The 26991-nt window shown below is 27.8% G+C and overlaps 1 protein-coding gene across 2 annotated transcripts in view; it reads left to right on the top strand.

The window, feature by feature from the left end:
- The window catches only part of LOC136980795 (uncharacterized), a 33889-nt gene extending 7922 nt beyond the window's left edge, over nt 1-25967 (top strand). Inside the window, exons 1-9 of one of the 2 annotated variants that reach the window (XM_067276990.1) lie at nt 1278-1450; nt 15875-16145; nt 16251-16360; nt 17988-18083; nt 18247-18354; nt 19231-19293; nt 20960-21032; nt 21110-21197; nt 25179-25967. In XM_067276990.1, the coding sequence (XP_067133091.1) occupies nt 1379-1450; nt 15875-16145; nt 16251-16360; nt 17988-18083; nt 18247-18354; nt 19231-19293; nt 20960-21032; nt 21110-21197; nt 25179-25545 (1248 nt within the window). In that variant the 5' untranslated portion in view covers nt 1278-1378 and the 3' untranslated portion in view covers nt 25546-25967. Of the gene's footprint in view, nt 1-1277; nt 1451-15874; nt 16146-16250; nt 16361-17987; nt 18084-18246; nt 18355-19230; nt 19294-20959; nt 21033-21109; nt 21198-25178 lie in introns of those variants that run through there. The other variant, XM_067276989.1, reaches the window with a different exon arrangement.
- The last annotated feature ends 1024 nt before the right edge of the window (nt 25968-26991 follow it).

Genomic DNA, 26991 nt, shown 5'->3' on the forward strand with positions numbered 1-26991 from the left:
TTGTGCGTGCTTATAAATCTAAAAATAACTTAAAAAAAAAGAAATTAGCTAATATCTGATGGAAAAGTCTCCACGATAATTACGTTTCATCTTAACAATCCATAGGAAAAATTAAAGTTAAAATTCTTATAAATATTTGCAGACGAAACGCTTCAAGGCTGTAATTATCAGACAACAAGAACCGAAAAAAATATTTCTTTTTAAAAAAATAAAGATAATTTTAGTGTTGTTTTATACTGTACAGAGTTAATATTTGAAGAAAATTATCATGCGTACGTTACTTTCAACAAAGCACGGCACTAATAATAGTTATTAAAGTATGTTTTGAAGTGTATACTCTTGAATTTATCAGATGTTCCCCAAACATATTTTATCTACAATTTCACATGATAAATTTTGTTTGTTCCGTTTAAAGTTTTCGATCCAAAACTTCCTTGATAAGAAACAGGAAGTTCATCGGACGGAATTAGAGAGTCCGTTTAGATTCATGGATGAATGAAAATGTTCGGAAATAAAAGATGTTTTTAAGAAAAACTGGTTCATATGTTTGTTATAAAGTTCTATATATATTTATATACATAGCTGATTGATAAAGAAGTGCAGCCATTTTTATTATTGTTTTCTTTTTTTTTTTTTCAAAAATGTAGATGAGATGCAGGCTTTAAAAACTGTGTTGCCGCACGTAAATATAGAAGATTTAGACACTGTTTAGTAGATTTTTCTATAATTATAACCTGTTTATTAAAAGTGACGTCGATTTAAACTTGTTTTAAAGTAATTAATTTTCATCTCAGTAATTTCATTTATATCAAATTTTAATTATATTCGAGCCGAAGAGCGTAGGAAAGTTTACAAATTTAATACGTTTTTGTCGATTTTTTTAATTGCTATAATTAGAAAAAAAGGAGAATTGGAGATTTTCATTATGAAATGGCTAAAAATTAAACTGGATTTAAAGAATTGCGAAAGTTTAATTCTATAATTTTAAATATAAATGACACAAAGAATGAGTTAATCCGTATTAAAAATAAAACTGGAAGGAGCCATTTCAATTCTTGTACCACCGGCAACGTCACACCTGCCGGAAGTGTAGTCTACCTGTTGGTGAGGTCGCAGACTATCATATCGATACTGTCAGAACACCCGAAAATTGGCGTAAAAACCTCCTTTCACCTTCCATCTCCCTATCGTCTTTACCGTGGACTCGTCTTTGGGGTCAATGGCAAGTTGTCACGTGTTTGCCGACGTCACACTTTTCTTATACGGAACTCGAAGCATAACACCTGAGTGTTGATTGTGTCGTGGATTAGGACGTATAGTTGTGACAAAATGTGACATTCAATATAAAAAATAAAAGGAATCTTTGTCATCGGTTGCTATGGCTATGAGGAGTTGCAGTGGATTTTCGGATTTAAAATCCGGAAGTATTGTCATCTGCCATTATGCCATGGTGAGTAAACTTAGGTATTAATAAGTAACAGTACATATAAATTTAATGAAACATAAAAATCTATTAATGTAATAAATATATTGTATGAAAACAATCGAAGAAAAAATCTTAATTAAATATTATATAATCGGAAACTTCCTTTTCCTGGTTCACATTATTGTCAAAATAGAAAATTTCTAGCAACAAAATTAACTATTTATTCTATATATAAACACCTACATTAACTTGATATACTGGCAGGAAAAGTCATGATTTTTTTACATCTTACCAGACACACCTATATTGAGGTATGATGAATGAAAACACGTCTGCACTTCGTGCTCATAAATACATTCGATTTATGAAATGAAAATGTTGTGTACGTTATTTATTTTCCCCAATTTAATATTTTAAAAAAGTAAATAATTCAGTTTTTATTTTATTAATTAATTTCCATGTGTTAACAGTTAATTCGTTTATTCATAATTGCTTCAATTATTATAGAAACAATTTAAAAGTTTAACTGTACTAATTTACGTGTAATATAGTGAATATAATTTATTTTATACGATTCTTTAATGTATTTAAAGAACGTTTAGCCGAAACGACAACGAGAAATTATTTTTATTATTATTAAAAATAGATTTAAAAATAAATATAGAACATTTATTAAAAATAAAAACTACAATATAAAGGTCAATTTTTCATAGAACTTATCTAAATTAATTCATTTTACAGTTAAATTTATGTAGGATTAATCTAAACGCCTAATATAAGATTTTTATAGTTTTAATATAATAAAAGAATATTTACGTTAAATATTTATAAGTCTATATGTGTAAGTAAATGTAATTATAGATTAAAAGACCACCCCTTCAATGCGACCACTTTTCATAAAGATGGTCGCTTTGAAGGGGTTTTACTGTATATTATAATATACTACAGCTTTTAATACAGTTAAATAACAGTTATTTAAGTAATTTATTTCCTAAATTAAAGTTTAAAAATTGAGATATTTTACATAAATTAAAATTAATTAAGGCGTAAGGTATCAACAAATAAATTTAAAAAAAAATAAATAAGGTAATATGGAACGTAGTCAATCATTTAAAAAAATCGTTACAGTATACAGAATCTCGTATACATATGTGAAAAAGTTTAATTAGAATTAAACCTTTAAAAATTCTTATTAGGACAGACTAATAAACTGCAATTAAAATTCCGTTACGGTTGATTCAATTTAGAATTTTAAATTCATACTTAAATTTGGGTGGAAAATATTTATTTATAAAAGTTTAATGAATTCATTGAATGTTCTACATATTATATATATATATATATAATTAAGTTCTATAGCATTGTAAATGTATATATAGTTACAATGGTATAGAACTTAATTTTACATTTATTTAATGGGTGAGATTTCTGTGACCTTTCTCAGATTACAGGAAAAGAAATGATCATTTGTTTTTCTTTTTAATGAAATTATAATGCATTTTTTACTAGCTATTATAAGTTTAAATGCAGTCTTATGAACCTATGAGAGCAAATAAAACATACATAAATTATATGAAAAAGTTGATAATTATGTAAATATAAAAGAAAAACACCTCGAAAATTAATTATATGCATACTAATAAATATTTTAATACAAAAAAAAATAATAATGACAATTTATAAACAATTAAATAATAAGTCTGTGTAAAATTTGCACTTTTTAGTCTTTATATACAGGATTATTCAGAAGTTCTTCGATAGTATACGTTTGTAAATAAAGGCGTGTAAATAATAAATACATTTATGCACAAGAAAAAACATTCTAAATTAAAGAAAAAAAATCCAATTCGCTGTTTCATAAAAAAAAAGTAAAGAAGACTTTACATTCTTGGCACCACATATGGTTGTTCAGTATGTCGAAGAACTCCTGGATCATCCTGTATTATATATATTACGTGTATATTTATACAAATGAAATGTTCGGTTAAAGCAATGTAAATACTACTTTTTATTCGTAGTCGATTGCTGATTAACTTGTTAAACCGCATTACTTTTTACATAATTCTCCTCCTCCGTTCGGAAGTAATTTATTATAAAAGCTTACGTATAACTTTTTCCAATTCGATTTTATTAACTGCATTCGTAAGAACTTCGTCATTTGCTTCCTGAAATCGTGAGATAAATATGTTTTCTAACCTGTTTTTTTCCTGTATAATCCTGCATACTACACACATTTTTATGACCTTATAATTTATTTATGGATTGCAATCATTAGCTTAATTATATATGCCAAATATGATTAATTAATATAGAATTTTTATAAATTTGGATATGTTTAATGCATTCTACCTTATCGATTAAACAAAATATTATAGCATTTTGTAACTAAATCTTTATTTCATCAGATCTCACTATAGAAAACCAGTTATAAATTACATATTTAAAAAATATATATATATACCTATTTAAACATATATAAATTAAATTTAATCGTGAAAATTATAAATATGATTAAAAATTGAAGAATATACGTTATGTACGAAATATATGAAAGTCATTTCATTAAATTAAAGTAGAAAATTGGGATTTTTTTCATATAAATTTAGTCATTTTAATATCTAAACAGGAGTCAGATTCTATAAAAAGTCCTCAGGTTCTTCACGTGTCTAACACCTAAATAGAGAGCAGATCCCATAGAAAGCCCTCACAGGAGGACTTTTTATGTGATCTGACCCCTGTTTAAGTGTTAGACAGGTGAAGAAAACCCGGAAAACACCACGTGGCCAACCTATTATCAATTACCAACGTTCAGTGGTTTTATCCACTAATGGCATCCCAAAATCGGAGAAAACTGTAGGGTAAATTTAAACATAGCAAGAACAAAAACAATCAGACAGAGAAAGCAAAAAAGATTAAGAAATTATCAGTAATAAAAAATTAAATATTGGTACTAGTGGTTTTATTTGTGTAAAATTTCGGACAAATCAACCCCCTTAACCAAAGAATCCCCACGCACCCACGAGTATCAGTATCCTATTTAACCAAAGAAAAATTCAAAATTTGGCTGAGATTCAAGATCCGAATCTATTAAGATGTTGTTGTGCTTATGTTTTGTTTGTTGCAAGTAGCGAGCTTAACCTCTAAGTAACGGTCAATAACGTGATTCAAGAAACTTCAAAATTCACGTATCCTGTAATTAGAATGACTTACTTATAGAATACCAAAGAGTTAACGAGACAATTGGAGAATATCATTAACTTCTTGATTACTTCGTATTATATGATTTAAATTATTTAACATTGAATTTACGCCAGAAATTCGAAATAAATACTCTTATTATAGTGTATTACTTATCCACTTCTAGAAATTATAGAGTTACACTTGTAAATTTCTCTGTAATTTTTAGTAAACTTTACTTAAAATTAAAACTTGAGTTTGCAAATATTAATTTTATAATTGTCAAGTGTGAAAGAATTTTATATAAAGAAGATAAGAAGATACTCTTAATATTGATTTTAAAATATAAATCTTTTTTGAGGAACTCTCTTGAGTATGCTTATAGAAAGAAGATATACTAGAGAGCATTCAATGATGGTTATAATATTAAGAAAATTGTATATAACCACAATAATTCTACTATAAACTTGTAAAGAACCACCACTTGAAAGAAAAAAAGATACAACTTTGGCAATTTCATCAGAAATGCGTGTTTTTAAAGACTTTCTAAGCACAATTTTGGCAATGTTCCGAGTGAATTTTGGGTGTTATGCCAAGTCTGCGCTGTAATTCAACAATTTAAATACAAAAACTTTGTACAAATCTGTTTTATTGAATAGGGTAAGCCTTAGAATTTACTGTAATTATAATCATTGGAGTGAATATCTAAACAACTGAATCATTCTTCACTTAACAACGTTCACAATACATTTTCCATTCAGAAATATTCATTCGGTCTTGTAGAATATCTATACATAAATATAGAATATATACAATTATATGAGCAATATAATATGCCTTATTATTAGTTACTTAATGTGTTAAATGAACTGTGAAGTAATGTGCACGCTACACATAAGTAATATTTAATTTTAGAACGAAAAAAATTACTATTTACTTCATATTTTATATTATTATTTTCTGAAATATACAAAACAGAACAGGTTATTTTTAGCAAAACCAATAAAGCAGAAGTATTATAGAAGAATTATAGCATTATAGAACAGTAGGGGGTGGGTGCAGCTACGGATATCATAGATTTAATGACGATAATCACATGAAATTATTATATGCTTATTGATATATTTTAAAAAATACAATTAAATAGTGAAAAAGTAATTTATAATTTATATTTTTCTCAAGTGTAAGTCTTCTTTAAGGCGGTATTAATGTCAAAGAAAACCAGTTATTAGTATCCTGTTTTGTTATTCAACTATACAAAGCAATCCATTTTTGTCTGGATCCATACATTAAAAATTCTTCAACACGGGTCACAAGTCCGCAAGTTAACATTCCAGCTGTATATAAACTTCAAATATTTCATCCTTGTTAAGCTCAATTCTTACCAATTAAGTTAAAATTCTCTCCTTAATTAAAATTCCAAATTCATCAATTATTATATCACTGTAGAAATTCGTGTAATCATCTAGTTTAATCGTGTTTATCTACTTATAGATGAGGATGTTTCCTGTCACGTGACATAATTAAAAAGGTTATGTTATTAATTAGCCATTTGCATCACGATTCAGACCTACATATGTGTGTTTAGCTCTCGGTTAACCGGAATTCGTTATAACGAAAATACTACTGCGTTAAAACGAAGATGCATTAAGTGTTAATAAAAAACCCTGTATAAATTATAATTTTTCTTGTAATAATTAACATGTAAGATAGAAAATCACGTTGATAATCTCTTACAATCCTCACAAATTACTGGCTCGATTTAACGTTTATTTGTGTAAGTTCGGAATTCTAATTTTGATATTTGTAAATGGAAACACTTAATATTTTCGTATGACTTCATGGAAGCTACTTAAAATCTTGAATTAACTTTACAACTATGTTTACAGAATTACGATACGACAGCATTAATTCTCCGAAATGAATAATGTTATCCAAATTTGCATTATTCATATTTATATGATTTATTTCTTTAATACTTTTAACTTTATTATTATTTTTTAAGTAAATGTGATGATAACATTAATTTCTAAATTTATAAATGATAAAAAAAAGAACATTAATAATTCGATTAAAATAGTGAAAGTTTATTCATTCGTAAAGTAATAATTAAATTCGAATCTTCTCCAGTTCGATGACATTCTGTGTGTATTTTAGGAATTTGAAGATGATTTTACCTTTGAAATGTGATTAGAGAAATGTAGAAAATGTGTTAGAAATCAATAAAAACATTTCTGATATATATATTTTTTAAAATTCAGTTTAATCTCAAATATAAAAGTGAATAAGGCATTTGGGCTTTTCAGGGCTCAGTAATGGCAGTGGCACGTTATCCTGTGGGCAAAAAGAATGAAACCCTTACCAATAAGGGTCCCCAAACCAATCTTCTATAAGAAAATATTTCCCTAAAGCAATTCTCCCCGAAGAAAAATGTCTGAACCCAACATTTTACGCGCGGTTCTTAATTCAAATTCGCCTGGATCCCATGAAGCTATGAGTAATGGACCCTTTTGTAAAAAATTAATAATAAATAAGCAATCTAAAACCAAAATTTCTCCTTAAAATTATGAAAAAAAAAAATTGTAGTTCTTTTCGGAGACCTCCGAAATCGTGGGACTTTTCTTATTTGCGGTTGTACTACTGTACGTAAACGAAAAAATTCACCGTATAACATATTAATTAAGGCATAATCAGAACAAAACACGGAATAATTCTATATAAAATCTAATTAATACTCGATTAATCTAAGAAACCAACGTTTTATATACGTGTAAGGAATAATAATAATAAAATGATTTAATCGGAAAAATTCCAATTGATCAATATTGGAAAGTTCTATCGTAGCATCAAGGAAACGTTTGATAAACTGATAGAGATCAAAAACCAAGAAGTTAATCGGAAAATCAGCAAAAAAAAACTTTTGCTCGACTTTATAAATATTCAACCTGGAAGCAATTATTTTCTGATATGCTAAATTGAACAAGTAATTACGTCAGGAAGCTTGATTATCGCCATATTTCACTTTTTCGTATGTAAAGAATTTCTTCCAACGACGAATGTTACAGAAGAAAGAAAATTATTTTATTGAAAAACTGTCCGCATGATTTATTGTTATTGAAGCAATGTTATCGCCTCATCAGATTAACTAATAAAAATGAACGTTTTGCGGTTTAAATGGACGTTTTCTTATAAAATTTACCATCTTTAAAACTTAATTAAATATCCATATTTAACGAAGAAAGTATTATTTTTACCTCTAATATTCTTGAAATTTATAAAATAATCCGGTTTAAGTGTCGGGTGATTTGATTCTTAGTTCGATAAATTATCATATATTTTTTTTTTAATCTGCTTATTCGACCTCTTAATAAAGCGAGAAGAGTTTAGAAATTTAAAAATAGATACAATTATTCAAGTTTATGTTCCCATATCCTAAATTTAATATACTCAATTGAGGTTTAGCTACTGGCAAATTAAGTCGTACAACTCGAATATCAACTAAGATATAGTGAAATTAATAAAAATAATTTTAATGTATATATATATATATATATATAGAAAGTATATATCGAAGGTCATTGCCCCAAGAGTGGGGCAGTGTTTTAATATCTTTGGTAAAATTATGTAGAGACGAGTTAATTTGTTTTCCCACAGTTTCTAGAAAATTGACTGGGTATCTATATAGGCGATACCCTAATTATATTTATTTATAGAGCGTGTTTTTCTACGTTACTTGTCATAATTGTCACGAATTGGAGAAACACTAGAATTTAGGAAGGATATTGTTTATTAGTCTGTTGATCGCAGTTTTCCTTATATCATCTATTTTACTATCCATGACTAAACTGATAATCTCCTGGTTTTTTTTATCGTTATACAAGGATAATAATCTCTGAAATATCGGTTTTATGGCATCGTTTTTCCAAATATTTAGCTTTTTTTTCGAAATTTTTATCTAAAAGTTTTGTTCTGAATCATCTTTTAACACTGTTATTTAAAAAGAAAAAAGGATAAAGTCAATAATAAAAATACATAAGCTATAAAGTTATCAAAAGAATATTCGACAAAACAAAAAATATTTTGTTTTATACTCTTTATTTTTGATATTAATACATTTTAATTATCATATTTTTTATTTAAGAAACAAAACATTATTTTCCCTGTAAAGTGATTAAAATATATACCCGAACTCATAATTTTATAGTATATTATGAAGGCTTTTCTCCTTTTGTTTTTTTATTTTTTGAACAAATAAAAATACGTAAAATGTTTCTTTATTATTAAAAACAGCTGTCTTAAATATTTTTTTAGCATAAATAACATTAAATTATAACGGTAGGGCCCTAAGTTTTTCTCCAAGCTCAGAAAAAATTCCCAGCTCCTTCCTCTCGAAAGCCCTGTCAACAAGTTAAAAATATGTTTTCTTAACACATATGTGTGTTAAGAATCATGTTAACTTGCATGCTTGCATGCCTGCTTGGTTATATGTACATATGTATATAATATACTATAAATGAGTGTATATAATTATGAGTGTATATATATATTATACATATAACTTATTACATAGATATATATTATTTATTTAGAACTTTAGAATGACAGAGTTTTTGTATTGATTTATAGTATAAATATTAATTATTTAACACGTTTAGACTATCACTAATTAATTAAAAACAATTTAAATCGATGATTACATTAAACGGTTGCTAAGATAGAGGTTTTCAGATTATCAAATCTTAAATATGGTGACTTTTAGTAGTAGATGAATATTTATACTTCAATAATGGGATATAATAAGACTTCTACACCGAATTTTAATTATTATCGATTAAATCTACTTTCTTTAAACTTAATATATAAGATTTTACTTTCCTTTCCAATTTATTTCATGGTGTAATTATATAAAAGGAGATTCAATTCTACCTAACATCATTTTTATATTTACTGTCGGATGTAGTGATTTACCAATTGCAATTCCATGCTTCTGCCCATTGTTAGATAAAACAATCAGCAAAGGTCATTCCATTTTTAACCGCTCGATTGTCCATCAAATTATATAAAAGTTTATTATTAAAAATTATTATTTAATCGACAACCGTAAAATTTCATTCTTGTTTAAATCTTTTAATCTATGTCTAGACACATCAAATAGAAAAAATTTGGATGTAATCTATGACACAGAATAGGTTTTATTCTATAAACAATTAAAGTTTAATGTAATTTATAAACAAAATTTTTATAATTAAAGAAATATTTTTTTTATATTCTACTTTAATTAATATTTAATGATGAATATCTTTTAATATTAATTAAAGTAGTTTATTTATTTAACGGTTTAGACTGTGATTAAACAGTTTTAGGCTACAATTTTTAATATTTCTTAATATAAATATTTTGTTAGTAAATAAGTATAAATGCTTGGTTTTTTTAAAAAATTTTATTTTCCACTATTTTTAATACTTTTAAAGAAATTAAATATTAAATTTCTTTATAAGACAAGAACCAGACTGTACTGTACGTTAAAATTTAATGTGTTAATTTGCTAAAATAATTTTTTAAATATTAATATCAATATAATATTATTTAAATCTTCATTTAAAAATTAAGATTTAAATAATTTAATGTGTGAATATATTATAAAAAATTAATTAAAATACAGTCTGTCCCCCCCCAAAAAATGCATACACACTGATTTTTAATAATTTTATATTAAATTAAAATTAAGAAAATAAGGATAGACGTTACTAACAATCAGAGTGTGTATACGTTTTTGGCTGCATTCTATATACAGTCTATTCATCTCTATGTAAAAAGATGTGTATAAACTTGCTAGATGTAAAAATAGGTAAACGTATTAATTATATAATTCAGAGAAATCTGGATGTTATGTAACACGAAACACGAATAACCAGTTTTATTGTTAGTAAATGGAGTTTTACACAAAAAATGGCTATAGATTTTTAACTTAGTTTCGAAATTGAACTGTGGTTCAGTTAATTAGCATTGTTCTATGAAACTATTATTACAACACACAAGATAAAATGTTGTAGGAAAAATCATCTGGTGAACGTGATGGGGAAAATATTTATTTATTATTTTTTTTTTAACAAGTTCTCGTTCATATCAAGCAGGAAGCTGTAGATAACATGGATCAGCGCTCCGTTCATGCTGGTGAGAATAAAACGAACGGATTTTATCCCATCATCAGCTTCATTAAAGGTGTCTGATTATATACTTGACCCGCCGATAAGGAAAATGACCACTTATTGTTAATTCTCTGCAAGTAACAAACTTGTCACGAGAAATCGTTAACGAACCTCAAAGTAGTTAACCATCTCTTCGTAGAAAATTCTAATTACGTGACGAATTATAAGATTAGGACGTCGTTATCCAATCTGTAACAGAACTGGTTGCGTAAGAAATGTCGACAGGTAATATATGAGTAATTAATGAACCAGTCAAGTCGACGTTAATAAATGAACAGAAAATTGAAATGAACTATTTATTACCATGAGAGAGAATTATTATAACCTCAATATCCTGTCCGAAATGAATTGACAACATGAATAGAAGCTCATTTATTAGTTCCTTAATATAATAGTATAAATTTTTGGTTCTGCTTGAGGCGCATAAATTTTATTCTACAATCTCTCAACCCGAATTTCTATGACTCTAAAAAAAAATCTATTAATGTCAATTAATGTGACGTGTTCCTGGCCCGTTAGCTGAATTAAAACGTGACAGATAGGAAGGAAATGTATTCGTGTTACAGTAAAATTAAATATATCCCTGTGTGTACATGTTTTCCTCATTTGTATTCCCACGTTGGTAAAAATTCACATGATTTTGTGTCTTAAATTACTTTTCTTCTTTAAACTCTACACTAACACAATCAATAGAAAATAATTAAATAAGTAGTACTAAAATAAATCATAAGTAAAATTTTACATATCAACATTTAAGTTCCTATAGTAAAGTCAGTTATTTATGAAGATGATATTCAGAGATTAATTAATACACTCATAGATGCAATATGCCAAACCTTGAGAGAGGCGAGATGGGCCTTGAAAGTCACAAATAGATGAACCTCTACTTATCTCAAAACCATAAAAATTTATGAATAAACCAGATTTTCGAGCTCGTGTCAAAAGAATTTATATTTTTTTCTATATAAAAGTTTAAATTTTGAGATTTTTCTATACCAAAAAAACCGTCCGCTGGTCCCTCAATTTGGCATGTGAATTTTAGTTAATACTAGAGCTGTTACAGAATCCTACGATGCAAAATCCTACTGGATTTTATTCGGTAGGATTCTGCGATGACCCGTGCATTAGATTTATATTTTATTTTGTTGTCACTGATATAATGCCAATAATACTACAGTTTTACCGTAACGACACCCATTATCATTCCGTGATACTATTAGACTTTTAACTATTAAAATCTAATAGTATATATTATTATTTATTTCAGTTTTACATGCAAAAATTAATCTTCGACATTAAAAATTTTTGATTAAATCTAGAAAATCTTTTAAATATTTATTTATACACAATTATTACTCAAATATAATAGATCTGCATACAAATTATATAAATAATTTATAATTTTAAGAGTTAAAAAGTAAACATTTGTTACGTTTTTTTTTTTTGTGCATATTTTAATTAATTTTCTTTAGTATTGTACATGTATTTTATATTAAAATTTGTACGAGAAGATCAGTCATTTGGGAATATTTTTTTTATTTATTTATCCTTTTTTTATGTAACATTTATAAACTTGTCCCGACTGTGACATAAATAAGAATTGTGTCATACTCAGAACTTCTGTAATTCACCGACCACAATTGTAACATATATAGAAACTAATAACTTATCTAATTTTATTGTCACTGTTCGGTGTCATTTCACAAAATATCTACCGAAAATGTCTGCAACAACTGTGTGTAAAAAATGAGCGTTATAGCTGTCATTCCAATATAGGCTATATATATATCCCAATCTACATTAATAACTTATACTGTAGAATAGATAGAGAAGACTGCCTTCAGGCAATTTGGTTTGAATCTTAGACAAAAATGGACCCCAAAATTTAATTTTTTTATATCAAGAACATGATATAAAAAGTATAGAAACGGTTTTTATCGATCTTATTCATATATTTTTTGGTTTTCTTAGAGGGATCGCTTCCTGTATCTGAGCCTCTTTTAGACTCTTAAATAAGTTTAAAAGAAGACTCAGATTTATTACGTTAAGAATCTAAATGATTTTATTCTCACTTAATTAGAACATTGGCAGAATAAGAATATAATTAATTAATTTAAATAGAACAATATTTTGTTTTTCTATCTTGTTTATTAAGTTGCGGCAACGCAACACTTGGGCGATCTGCCTGGAGGGGATGCCTTCTGGGAGGTCTTTTTAAGGCTAACTTGCCCCTATTCAGACGTTACGATGTGAAGAAACCCCGGAAAATTCCACGTGGCCAGCTCGTTCTGGCGAGGCTCGAACCCACGACTGAACTCCCAGTGTTCAGGGAACGAAGACCGCTTGGCCACTGGTTGGCCCTGTTTTTCTATCCTTTGATTTATACAATGTTGCCCATTTTAATCAATTCGCTAGAATAACTCGAATAATACACATCCTATCTAAAAAGTCACTAATCAAACATGTTAGACTTCAAGGGGGTCATAAGATGGGGCTATCGGTTTCATCATAAATGGTGTTACAATAGGTGAAAACGGGGTCAACTCCATTTTCTTAAATGGAAACCGCCATTTTTTATTGCGTATTATGATTCTGCATCAAAAATAAACTTTTATCTAACACATTCTTTTTTTTTCGAATGATATACTTTCAGAAGTTATGAGAGTTTGAACTTTTATGCCACTCCACGTGCCATATCTATGAAGTTCATTGAAGAAAAATGCTGAAAAAATCTGTTAGATAGAGCAGGGCCCCACTATGCACGAATTGTAGTCAATTGTTTAAAGAGACACTGTAATGGATGGGGAAATGGACGATGTGGGCCCACACGATTGCCGGACTTGACTTCACCAGACTTTTATTTGTGGGAATATTTAAAGAATGTTGTCTGTGAATAGGAACCAACAACTAGAGAATATACGATCGGAAGAATTCGAATCGCTCGTACAAACATACCACAAAACGTTTTATTAAAAACTATGAGACATTTGACGATTTCATTCAGAAAAATGGAGACGTCTTTGAACATTGTTTGTCATAGGAGAACACTTGATAGGCACTCACGTTAATTAACCATTCTACTAAAAGTTTAAGTAAAATGAAAAATGTATCGAATAAATTTAAGATTACTTCGAGCTATGGCACAAGTTTTTGTACCATTTCATTATTTGAAGAAAAAGAATGATTCTACCAAATAACAATAGTTTCTCAATGACAATTTTTGCATTTTTTCTTCTCTTTTTTCAACGAACTTCACAAATATCCGCAGACACTCGTAACTTTTGATAAGTGCATCTTTCAGATAAAATTCGTTTTTGATGCAGAATCGTAATATGCAATAACAAATGGGAGTTTTCATCAGTGACTCATTATCCTATGGAAAAAAGGGCAATTATCTGGTTCCTCCACCAACAAGGGACTCCAAATAATCTTTTAAGAAAATCTTTTCCCTCGAAGGAAAATGTCTGAAACACTGTACTCGGAATCCTCTAATTCAAATATGCCTAGGCCCCATAAAGGTATAACGCGCCACTAGTTTCCATTCAAGAAAAGGAAATTGACCCGTTTTCACGTATTGTAGCGCTATGATAAAACCCCATTTTGTGGCTCCTTTGAAATCTAACAATTTTGGTTCAATGATTTTTTGTAGGAAGCGTATTTTTCGAATTATTTTAGCAGATTGATTAAAAAGAACACCATTTGCTTGAAGTATGACGTTGATTTTTATTATGGATGATATGAATGATACACATTATAAATAATTGAGGTAGCTTCTATAAAAAAGGGCATTGTTACATTGTATTTTAAGTATTGTTATGGTAATTATATTATGTAACCTTTCATTTATAAAGAAGTCTCTAAGTATAGGTTATGCAAAGGCATCATTACCTGTTGTTACAATTAAATTAATTATATTTTCGTAAATTATTTTAATCAAAATTTGTATTTTTCTTTATTTTTTTGTTTTTATTCAGTGCTTATTCTACTATTTTTACTTTATTTATATTGTTATAAACGTATTTTATTGTTTTATTCTTATTATAAATTTTATTGTTTTATTTTATTCCATAGCATAGAACATTTTTATTGTTTCGAATAAACTTACAACGATAAATATTTATCATTTTTATATATTTTAATATTAAACTTAATGGCACATATATTATAACATTTTATTTTTTAAATTCCCTATCATAATTTTATAAAAGATGTATTTACTATTTTATAAAAATTTATTTCTACGTTTTTCATATGGATCATAGGTTGTGAAAGCCCACAATAGACGAGACATAATGAAGGACGGGGAATATTCGTATCCGGGTCAAACACCTACAAAACTTTCTGAGCCGATCCGGAACTGAGAAATATCTGCTTTTCTGAAATTTCGGTATCCGAAAGCTAAGAGAAGTTCGTGTCTTATATTCTAACATAAAACCACATATAAACATGTGGAAAATTACATGGCAAATGACCACGTGAGCTTCCAGTGTCCAACGACAATGGAAGCTCACGTGGTACATTGGATACCATTTTACTTGGACAGGGCCTTCGAGTGCTTTTGCTATTCTCTTCAGGACGAATTAAACTAATATAAAATTATTTTAAATATTTATTACAACTTTTCCTCATTATTTTATTCATTTTTAACTTAAGAATGAATTTTAAGAGCATTTTATAACGTCACTCGAAGAAAATTTTATGTCTTCCTCCACGTATTTAACGAGTTAATATTTTTCTTTGAATTTCACTTAGCAATTTAATTAGAAATCGTATCCAGGTTGGAGAACTAGTGCTCTTAGTGTGCCCTAGTGGTACCTAAAACTAGTGCGCGTGCAGGTTTTCATCATCTTGAAAAAACTAAGTGTTTTAACGAGTACCGACTTTCATTTCAGTGCAGTTTAAGGTGGAAACATGTGAGGCACACTGGGTGTGAATATAGCAATCTTTATAACAGCTCAATGTGAATTTTTTATTTGAATATTTATGCAAATTAAACTGGTTTTACCTTCTAAATGATGTCACGAACTGATAAAAGTCATATTTTTTTTTCTTATATTTATAGGGACTATCCTTTCTGGCCTTGATACTTCTAGGCGGAAGGTTATACGAAGTAGATCGAGAAGTCAGTTTTCTCGATCTAGTAATGAACACCTGGCTACCGAAACCAAGGTCGGAAAGTTCATCTTCAAAACCTAACACGTCCCCTGTGGCTTTATCAGCTAAAGCGCATCGACCTGTTGGGCACGGACCGGTCACTAGAACAATTACTATCGATCCTACGCGTAGACTACTTCATACGACAAATCTAAGGATAGATTTAGATTATTTTGTAGGTAAGTTATTACGAACACATGCTACAGTAATTTTTCTTTTATTTATTTATTTATTTTTTTTTTACAAGAGATTTAATTAATCTTATGCTTTGATTTTGTTTGCAGTCGAATTATCTACGGCCAGAACTACTTTAATATTAAGTGTCGTGTTCGTTGCAATATTTATTTTAAGTTGGTGGTGGATGGCATTCGCCATCAAACAAGCTCGCGATGATGTAAGTTGCTGACAGTTTAATTTTTTTATATATATATATATAAATGTTTTCAGTAAATGAACATTATTACTTAGATTAAGAAAGAGTACTTACTGATGTGGTTCGTTGATTTTATTTTTGCTGGAGAGATCGATGAGAGGGAAGATCTTCGAGAGTTGATTTGTGTTTGTTCTCCTCTCTCTCTCTCTCTTCGTCTAAATTTATTTTTTTAAAATACTCATATAAAATCATTTTATAATAAATAAATTAAAATTCTAAAACAATTTTCTAGTTTATTGCTGATAGTCAGAACCGTCAGAGAGGTTGTATGGAGCTGGGAGTAAAACGGACCCCTTTTACCCCTCACCGGACCCATTTTGATAGTTTTATGAGATAAATGAAATATATAAAATGTGTTTTTTATAAATATTTTATTTTTTTAATAAAAATAACATTAATTTATAGGCGTAAGAACCACCTAAATTTACTCTGGATTGGGGAAAATCCCCTAGTTCCTTCCTCTCGATGCTTCTGCTGATAGTTTATAAATACTTAATACTAACTGAAGTACTAAGTGAGTAGTCAGTGGCACTTTATAGCTTTATGGGGCCCAGGTGAATTGAATTAGGTGGCCCCGTGTAGTTTACAGTGTTGATTTCAGACAATTTTTTGGGGTGAAATAGTTTCTTATAAAAGATTGGTTGGGGCCCTGTTTGTGAGTGCCCCAGGCAATTTCCCTTTTTGACCATAGGATATGCTCCACTGTAAATAATGCATACTGAAGTAGTTTAACAATGTATTTCATCGAATTTGTTTAGTCTACCGACTGATTATACTGTGTTGAATAGAAGAATACTCTGTATATTTTTCATGCACACCTTTATATATATATATATATATTTTACTTTTACCTGAAGCACACCTTTAAAAGAATATAAATAAAATAAACGTTTATAAGTTTAAAGTCCTCAATTTTGCGATAAAATGTAAACCACAAAGACCAAAACAGTTTGAGGAAGAGGCCTAAAGTAAAATACAGAAAATAAAAAAAAAAAAAGAAATAATTTCATAATTTAATAATATAAAAATAATACGGACTTTACACAGTAGGTTTTGTCCTTTTTATAATTTTCTACAGAAATAATTTCGAAGAAATCTAATTTCTTAAAAACTCGAAAATATTGAGTTTCCTGGTTGTTCTATTCAGTATTATTTAAATAATAATATATTTTAAAGAGTAATAATGACAATAACCCGTTTATCGACCTTTAAATTCCAGATGCACTTCGTGATAGAAAGTTGACGATCAAGGCCATTACTGCAGGAATTTTCAAATCTAGGACTAAAAAAAAAACACTCTGATGACACTTTTTATAACAAAGACACCAACGTTAAAACGAAACTTCATTTATTTTAATTTAAATTCATTAGTAAAAGTGTTGTCGTTTCATTAAAATGGCGCAGTAATTAAAGAAAAAAAAAAGATAAAGGAAATGCAATATTTTAATATTTAAATTTATGTTTATTAATACTTATAAAAAAATCTAATTAAAGTAATTTATTATAAAAAGTTTTATATAATTTTTTTAAAAAATAATTTAGTTCATTATATAAATTTAATTAAAGGCAATTTAACCGTATAATTTAGGGGACGGTGTCTCTTCGCACAGTTCTGTTATTGGCAGTATTTGCTGCTGTAGATGTTGCTGCTAGTGCTGGATTTATTCTACTTAGAATTATCATGGTAGGTTCAATAATTAAGAAAAAATATACATTTCTTTCTCTCCAAAAAGTTTTTAAATAACACTCTTAAAACTATATTTTTTTTATGTTTTAATTCGGTAGAAGATGTCTGTACATTTTTTAATATACAAATAATCTTATTATATTTTCTCAAACTTCTTCAGTATGTAAAAAGGGATCATTATTTTCCTTCTGCATTGAGGACACCCTCTTCAGACTTGGAGCATGACCAATTAGCGGCTTATGCAGCTCTTCGTCTAGTTACTTTACAAGTAAGACATAAAAAAAAAATTATTTTCGTTTTATGTCATAATTTCAAGAAAATTAAATTTATCAACTCGTACAAAAAAAAAAAGAAACTAATTTTCAATATAAACTACCGAAGAACATCATCATTAACACAAACATTCCTCAAAAATATCACTTTTATTACCAAATTTATTTCGCAGGACTGTTTATTTAGTTGTAATTAAATGATAAAATTATTTCTTATGCTGTTTATTAAATTATATTCAATGTATAGATCAATGGGGAAGGTATTTTTATTACTTAATTCTTTCAAGATGATAATAGTTTAGTTCTTTTGATAAATTGCTTCAGTTTATTAAACTAACTTTACGCTTCATTGATTATTATTATTTTATTTATTTATTTTTTTATTTTATAAACACTAAAAGTGTGTAACGAAATGACAATTTTAAAAGGTATTTCGAGTCGTTAAAACTGTAATTTATTTGTTTAAAATAACTTTTAAAACGTGAAAACCCTTTTGTAAAAGTTTACTGTAAAAGAAATGCTCTTTTTAAAAATAGAAATGGGTAAAATTGCATTTGTTTACACTAAAATGGAATTTAGGTGAGAAAAAAGAAAATAAAAATTCAAAAAAAGTTTGTTTAAAATGACATAAGTTAATGGAAAATGTTGTATAGGCCTGTATTTTTTTTTTTTTTAATATGCAGAATTAAACTTTTAGAGATAATTTTTTACCAGTTTGGACAGGGGAAAAATAATGTATAATTTATAGAGATAATATTTGTTTTAAAAAATGTTGAGTGAATAAATTTAATGTGTATAATTTTATTTATCTAACATTATCATATCTGATATTTTTATACATGGTTTTTAATGTAAAATGTATTATTTTTCAGTCTAGTTGTGGAGCGACAGACATTCTGGTCATTGTAGTCATTGGTTTTCTAACGGGATTGAGGGTGAGTTACTTGATTTAACTATAGAATTTCATCTTGAGGAAACCGTATTTTATGTTTTCTTTCTTGCGTAAACACAATGCAGTGACAGTTGATTTAAAACACTGGGCAAATTTTCATCCTTTATTCGGTCGCAGACTATGATAATTAACTATAGAAATTGTTTGATTTTTTAAATTATAATAAAATATTCTCATTAAAAATCATCGAATTTTTATGTTTTTTTTATAATGAGAATTATTTTAAGAAAAACGTTAATTTATAAAAGTTACCCTTACAATAAATTATAAAAAGTTTAATGTTTATTATAACAAAGGTTAAGGTAACATAAAACACAATATGCCCATTGTTAAATCGAGAAAAAGAAATGTCTCAGCATTCAAAATATATGTATTAATTTTTTTTTTCTAATTATTTATTCATAAAAAAAAGTAAAAATAGTTAATTATTATCTCCGCGAAAATTAAATTGTTTATTTTTTTAATATTCTTATGAAAATGCAATATCTAGGTTAATGGCTGATTAATTGAGAAAACTTCATTATGTTTCTAAAAAAAGAACGTGATAGACAATATGACGAAGCAGCATGCATTGCAATTGTAATGCATGCCCTTGGGCGACGCCTCTTGGAGGAAGTTTACCTTTTTATTCACTAGAGCTTGATTGTAGGGAACACTTCCTATTTCTTCACTTGACACCAATCTTCCCAGGGAATATGTCTGTCTAACATTCCCCAATCTCCTCAACTATTTATAAATCGAACCAGACTGACCTTACAGACTTAACCGATTTCTTTTCCTTTTTTTTAAACCAAGTAAATAGTAACAATGATTGCTTTGTTTTAATAATAAATTGCTTTTACGTATTGTAATTTATAATAAAATTTCTTCTAAATTAATTTAAATTTTAAATATTTAAAATTTTCAATTCAAATATTATACATTATAAAGTATAATGTATTAAATGAAGAACATATTTGAAAGATTGACACTTTAAGCTTTAAGCAGTTTTATAGTTAATTTTTAATTATATATTTAAAATTTTATTAATTTATTTATTAAAATATAAATAAGTTAATGTAATACCTACTGTGTATTTAATAAAGTATATATTTGGTTTTCTATGTTCATTAAAAGTTCAAATGTTAATTATGTTTCCAGTGCATTTGTCTTACAAACGCATACATCTATGTATGTACAGTATGTATATATGCCTGTATACATATATAACATTAATAAAATATAAACAGTATCTAATATACTCATTAAAAATTAATATTTATAAAATTGGATTACTTTATATTACAGTCGAACCTCTAATAACGGCCACGTTTCTTCGTAAAATGCATACAAAACAACCTCCAAACTACAACCATTTTTAATGTTCCTGTCATATGTTGTTCAGAGGATTGACTGTATATGTAATCTTCAAACGTGCATCTTACTATACATGCATTTACAGTTATATGCATTGTATACATAGTGTTGAAAGTATTACAAACAGAAATACAATAGATTCTACAGTATACACAGCAACTGTTTATTTATAGAACTTTATTTATTTTTTATTGTTTTCTATCTTTATACTAGTCTCTATGGCTTTTTTTTTTTTTTGGTAAAATAAAGTAAAATAAAAGCATTACATTACTCATTAAACAATGTATTTTCAGGTGTATAGTGTTGTGTGCGTATTTTCCTATTATAAAAAAGCAAAAAATGGTGCAATAGATTCCTATCAAAATCGTAAGAATTTAAAGTAATATTATATATATATTTTAATTAAATTACATTATTTTATTAAAATACTTCTTTTATTTTAGATTTATTGATCGGGTCAGAATTATCTTTAAAAAGCGACAAGCTTAAAGATAACGAATCCTATATACCAAGACCTATAATAGGCAATTAGTAAGTATTTTTTTTTAAAGTAATATTTTCGATTTACATGTAAAAATAGTTATAGAATGCAATTGTTACGTCTCAACTTAACAAAAAAATTATTCAAGACATTCATTAGGCAAAGTAAAAAGAAATGAAGCCTAGTTTCTACTGTTTTTTTTCTCTCGAGATAAATTAGAATAAAATCAATACAGTGTCATTCGGTCAAGATAGTTTTAGTCCAGTTAACCTCTAAAAACAAGCAATTTATATGGATTTTCATCGGGAACAAATCTCGTGTTTCCTGACTTTTCGAGCCTGTTTCTTTGGACTATCTACTTTTGAGCTTGTTAGATTCGCCACTAAAAATTCATGGCTGGTTGAGAATATCAAGTTCTCAAAATAACTTCTACCGCGCTGCAAGAATGAATACTTTGAACCGTTTCTGATCTACTAAAACATTTTTTTTTTTTTTCCAGGAATTTTTCTTATTACAATTTAAAAATAATAACCGGATTCTGCGAGCATTTCTAGGCTGAACAATTTCATTGTTAAATTTAATATTTTTATTTATTTCAATTCTTTTTTTTAAATCTCAAAAGTATTAGTTTACTATAGTCTACCTTCCAGAAATAATATTATTTAAAATAATAAAAATTTTAAATATAATTAAACTAATAATAAAACTTTAATTTAGTATAATTTTTTTTTAAAAAAAAAGGGTTGTTAGAGTGTTGACAGTAAGGTAATCAACAATAACATTTCAACTAATAACAAAATGTTGATAGAGAATTTCAGAAATTAGCCAACTTATTATTAATAAAATTATTATATAAATTAAGTAATAAATTGAGTAAATAAATGTAAAGTTTTATTCCTATCTGAAGGATTATGGTGGTAGAAAATGAAATTAATACGTGTTTTCGATCATATTGATCCTCGATATAACGGACTAATAGAGGAAGACTATAGTCCGATAAAACCGATTATCCGATTTATCCGAAAATGTCATGGTCAAAACGATGTTTATATGAGATGTGATAAGAGATGTAAATAGCTTATATGATGGTAAATACGAAGGAAGTAACACAACACTTCCGAACTGATGTTGTCAATGCGCTGCCTAGAGACTTTCCCTGTATTAACGGTCTCAATCCGATATCCTTAGATAATTTACTGTATTTACACTCCGATAAATACCTTTGAACACCGGTTTGGTCCATTATTTCCGAAATCTACTATATCGGAATTCGTAAAATAGAGGAGGTTCAATTGTAAGATAATGTTTTCATTTTTAAAATACATCTAAAAGTTTTAGTGCATTATGTTACAAATTCATTACTTTCATTTCATCAAATTTGCAAGAAAATTTTCTCATTTATTCATTCTTTTAAATGGTTGATGAACTGATTAATTAATTTCTATATTTTCCTCTTACCAAAAGACTCACAACCGTACAGGAATAAATGGTTCTTATACATTTGTGAGTAGAGATGAGCGAATAACTCGAATACTTGAAAGTATTCGAGATTCGAGAGGTAAGATTAACAACTGTTCGGAATTTCAGTTATGTTTGAAAAATTGCCTGGAAAACAAAAAACGGAAATGTTCTGAAAATAAATGAGGAGATTTTAAAATTTCTTTTAGCACCTCCTTTTTCATCAATAGAAGTTAGCATCGCTAATAGTAATCTGAATTATTTTCATTCCTCTAAGGAGGCATTTTTTTTTCAAGCACGTTGTGGGCTCAGCCAGACCCACTATGGGATGGTAAAGTGAAGGATGAGTACCCGATATATCCAGAACAGAACGCTGGTGAAAAATTTCTGGGGTTACTCCCCGGATTTGATCCCTAGTCCCTAAAACAGTAGGCCCACGCCTCGGTCATCCGGCTGTCTTTATCATTATCATCATCAAGGGAAAGAAAAATGTTCCCAAGTTAGATAGTAGGTTTTCTTTTACTCTTCCTTTTTTCAAGTTTTTGTTTTTTCCACACTGAATTCGGAATATCACCCTGTTGGTAACCCTGTCGAAATTTCGAATATCACGTCGATAAAAAAATTAATAAATTCAAATACTTCTTATACCTCAAATAACCTCCGTATGTATAATACATAGTGGCGGATCCAGAAGTACTCAAAGAGGGGCTATCTCAAAAATTAAAAAAAAAATACTTGAATAATTAGTAAGTAACACGTGCGGATGGTCCGATAAACCATACTTGCCACCACAAATGTTTTTAAGAACAACGTTTTGGAGTTCGAACAATTTATTTATTTATTTGTTAATAGTATTCCCTTGTATCAGTCACTGCGTGCTTTGATTTGTGACAAGAAAAGAAATTAACTTATTTTATAACTTTATTGATATATTGAAATTAATAATACAAATTAAATAATAAATATTATATAAATTATTAACTAAATAAGTTATATAAGTATTCGAGATCTGATAAATATTCCGATCATCCCATCTCTAGTTGTGAGAAAATAAAAAAATCGGATAATCTTTACGATTAATTAATCATTATTTATTGTTTTCTAGTAATACTTTTAAATATCTTTAACCTTTCTCCTTTTATCTATAGTGCTTGAGTCCTAATATTTAATTTATTTAAATAGCATCCTGGATATTACCCTTGATGCTGCGATATATTACAAAATATAAGCAACATTAAGAGTCCTAATATGTTGCAACCCCATTTAGATAAAGTTTTCGTAATTTTTTCAATGCTTTCTAATAATACTTTTCATCATTATTCATCCTGAATCTATCCTTAGCTGTTCATTTTGGAAATTGTATATCATCCAATACACATTTTCCCTAAAATTTGCGATGGTCTATAAAACGTTTTTTAATATTTGCTTCAATTTTTGTTTAATGAAATAATGTTAAAAACTGTAATAAGACAACTTTTCTTGTGTAATTTTTATAATATCAAATATCAAAAATTAATTACAAATTAAAAAATTAATTAATATTAAATTAAAATGTTGTAACCGAATTAATTGCTTATGTTTCAATTATTTGTATGACTTAATTTATTTTTATTTTTGTTTCCACCGAAAAGAAAAAAAAAATTCACGCAAAATTTATTTAGAATTGATCAATCATCCATTCGAGTGGACACGGAGTGGAATTAATGAAAACGATGTGCTAATTAAAATAATCAAGTATTTGTTTAATCTATAAATAAATTAATTTTGTTTCGAACGGAATATAATTAACGTTGATAATGATTTTATGATATTTTATTCCGTATATTTTGTTTCCAATAAAATAAATTTCGATATAAAATAAAAATAAAGCTGTCAAATTCCATCCGAAATTCATTTCCTCTTATTTTAATTAAAAAGATAATTTCAGAAATTTGAATTCATTTATAATTGTAAATTATAAATGAATATAAACAATGTTTTAAGCTATCTGATTGTTAAAATTTTTAATTTAAAAAAGTAAATTTGTCATATTGAAATGCCTCCTGTTCTTTGTTATAGAGACATGTTTAGAGCGCGCACACATATATTTTATATACTGTGAACGTTCGAGTTTACGGACTTCTATATAACGGATGGAAATATGAAATCAATTTCGCTTGTTTCAAGGTGTGAGAACACAGTATTTGAGAATATCACACACTGAAGAATGCCCTCTAGGCAGTGCGACAGCTAACGTTTATGTTCCTGCTTGGAAGTGTGACGTTTGTTTCCCTCATATATACCACAATATAGGATGTTTACATCCCTTATCGTATCTCATATGAAGTTCGTTCCGTATTTGGTCATAATATCTTCGGATAAAACGAACAATTGCTCTTATGGAACTATCCCTTACTCCTGTTAGTTCGTTATATCAAGGATCTTCATTAAATACATATGTTTATTGCATTCGAACTTATAAAAACGTAAGTAATTAAGCGTTATGTATAAACTTTTGGCCACTAAGAACAATTAAAAATTAAATTTAAAATTTAATAATAATAATATTTAATAAATTTTTTGTATGTTTATAGCTCCAAGCGTCAAAATGGAGGTGCGACGTTTGGGAGCCGCGAAAGATTGTCGAGGGAGAGATTATCCAGTTTAACCCCTTCTGGGTCAACTTTAGAAGAAGAATTACAAGAAATTAAGATACAAGCGGCCGACATGGCTACAGAACTTCAAAGAGCTGCATTATATAGTGCTGCTCAAGCTGTTCGATTGTACAGCACCGAAAAACATATCGCTGAAAGTATTAAACAGGATTTTGATCACTTTTATCATCCCACGTGGCATTGTATCGTAGGGAGGAATTGGGGAAGTTGTGTGACTCATTCTAAACAGTGTTACATCAGAATGGCGTATAAAGACTTAACTATATTACTATACAAGTCTACTTGATGAAGATGGTGATTATGTTAAGGAAAAACGTTTTTAATTATATAAAGGAAAAAAAAAATGCACTAATGAAAGCTAATTCCGAAGATGGACACTTATACTGTGATACATCTCTTTTATTTATAAATAATTCAGTTCTCCATATTCACAGAAGACGTACGGGTAAATGTCATAACGTGTCTGAATACCAAGAAGATATTAAGATGCTAGAAGCATAACTAAAACGTGAATAATAAATAATTTGTTCGCATCTAATAAACTATTTCATTATACCAAAGTTTATTGTTCATTTTGATAATAAAACTGTGAATTTGTTGTTCCATTTCTTATAAAACTTTAATGAATAATTTAACGAATGATTTTAACATTTTGTTCCGAATTTTTTGTGTAAAATAAAAAAATAAACCTGTCAAATTCGAAATTTATTGCAGATTAAAATGTCTATTTTATGTTCCGGCGACATGTAAGGCGAGCGCGCGACACGACGCGCCGCGACTATACAAGTTCGAAACTGTTAATTTTATCGCTTTAAAATTTGCAATTAAATACAAATTTTTAATTAAAATATTTAAAATAATATCAATAAAAGGAAAAACTTGTAACACTGCATCTTTATTATCTTTAAGCGATAAAACGCGATCGCCTGCGTACGACACGGCGCGACGACACCTCACCGAAATCATTAAAACTTAATAACTTTCAGTTAAATAAGAAGCAAGAACATTTCATTAAAATCGAAGGAAAGTAGAACCATTAATCATAACTTGTTTATCAAAATAACTTTTTTTTTTTATTTAGTCTACTTATTTATATCATAAATCATAAAATAACTAAATAAAATAATAATTTTGTTCCTCTTGATAGTTATTGATTTTGCCAAAGTGTAATAAAAATTAAGATTTTTGTTTAGAGTCGTGTTGAATTTCGGATAATGTGTCAAAATATAAAGGTTTTTTTTTTTTTCCTTTCTTTACTTTCATAGATTTATTGTAAGAAAGATAAATGAAAGTATATTTTATCAAACTCTACCAAAATACAACATAAATAGTCTAAATATTGGCTTTTGGTTAACATTTCGAGGACAAGAAAATATGATGGATTAAACGTTCTTCTTTAAGTATCCTTTACAAATTCTTTTCATAAATTTACTAAATTGGTTTTCTTCTTCTTTTTCTCTATAGGCCCTTTATAGTTTCGAGTTTTATATTGTTAAATAAATTTTATTGTATACATTTTTTTTTAAAGCAAATTTATTGATGTGAAATGAAACAAAAGCAGTAAACGAGAAAAATTTATGGATCCGATAAACAAACATAAAAACAGAATTTTTAAGATGTTAAAATATAAAGATACGTGTTTGGCTTACTAAAACTAAAGTATAAGATGTAAGGCCCGCTTCTCAACTTCCGGTCGTCCAAGAGATGACGATGGAGGCAGATTTTTACATTT

This window comes from Centruroides vittatus, unplaced genomic scaffold, assembly GCF_030686945.1.
Source record: "Centruroides vittatus isolate TY-2023 unplaced genomic scaffold, ASM3068694v2 contig_726, whole genome shotgun sequence".
Classification (NCBI taxonomy): domain Eukaryota; kingdom Metazoa; phylum Arthropoda; class Arachnida; order Scorpiones; family Buthidae; genus Centruroides; species Centruroides vittatus.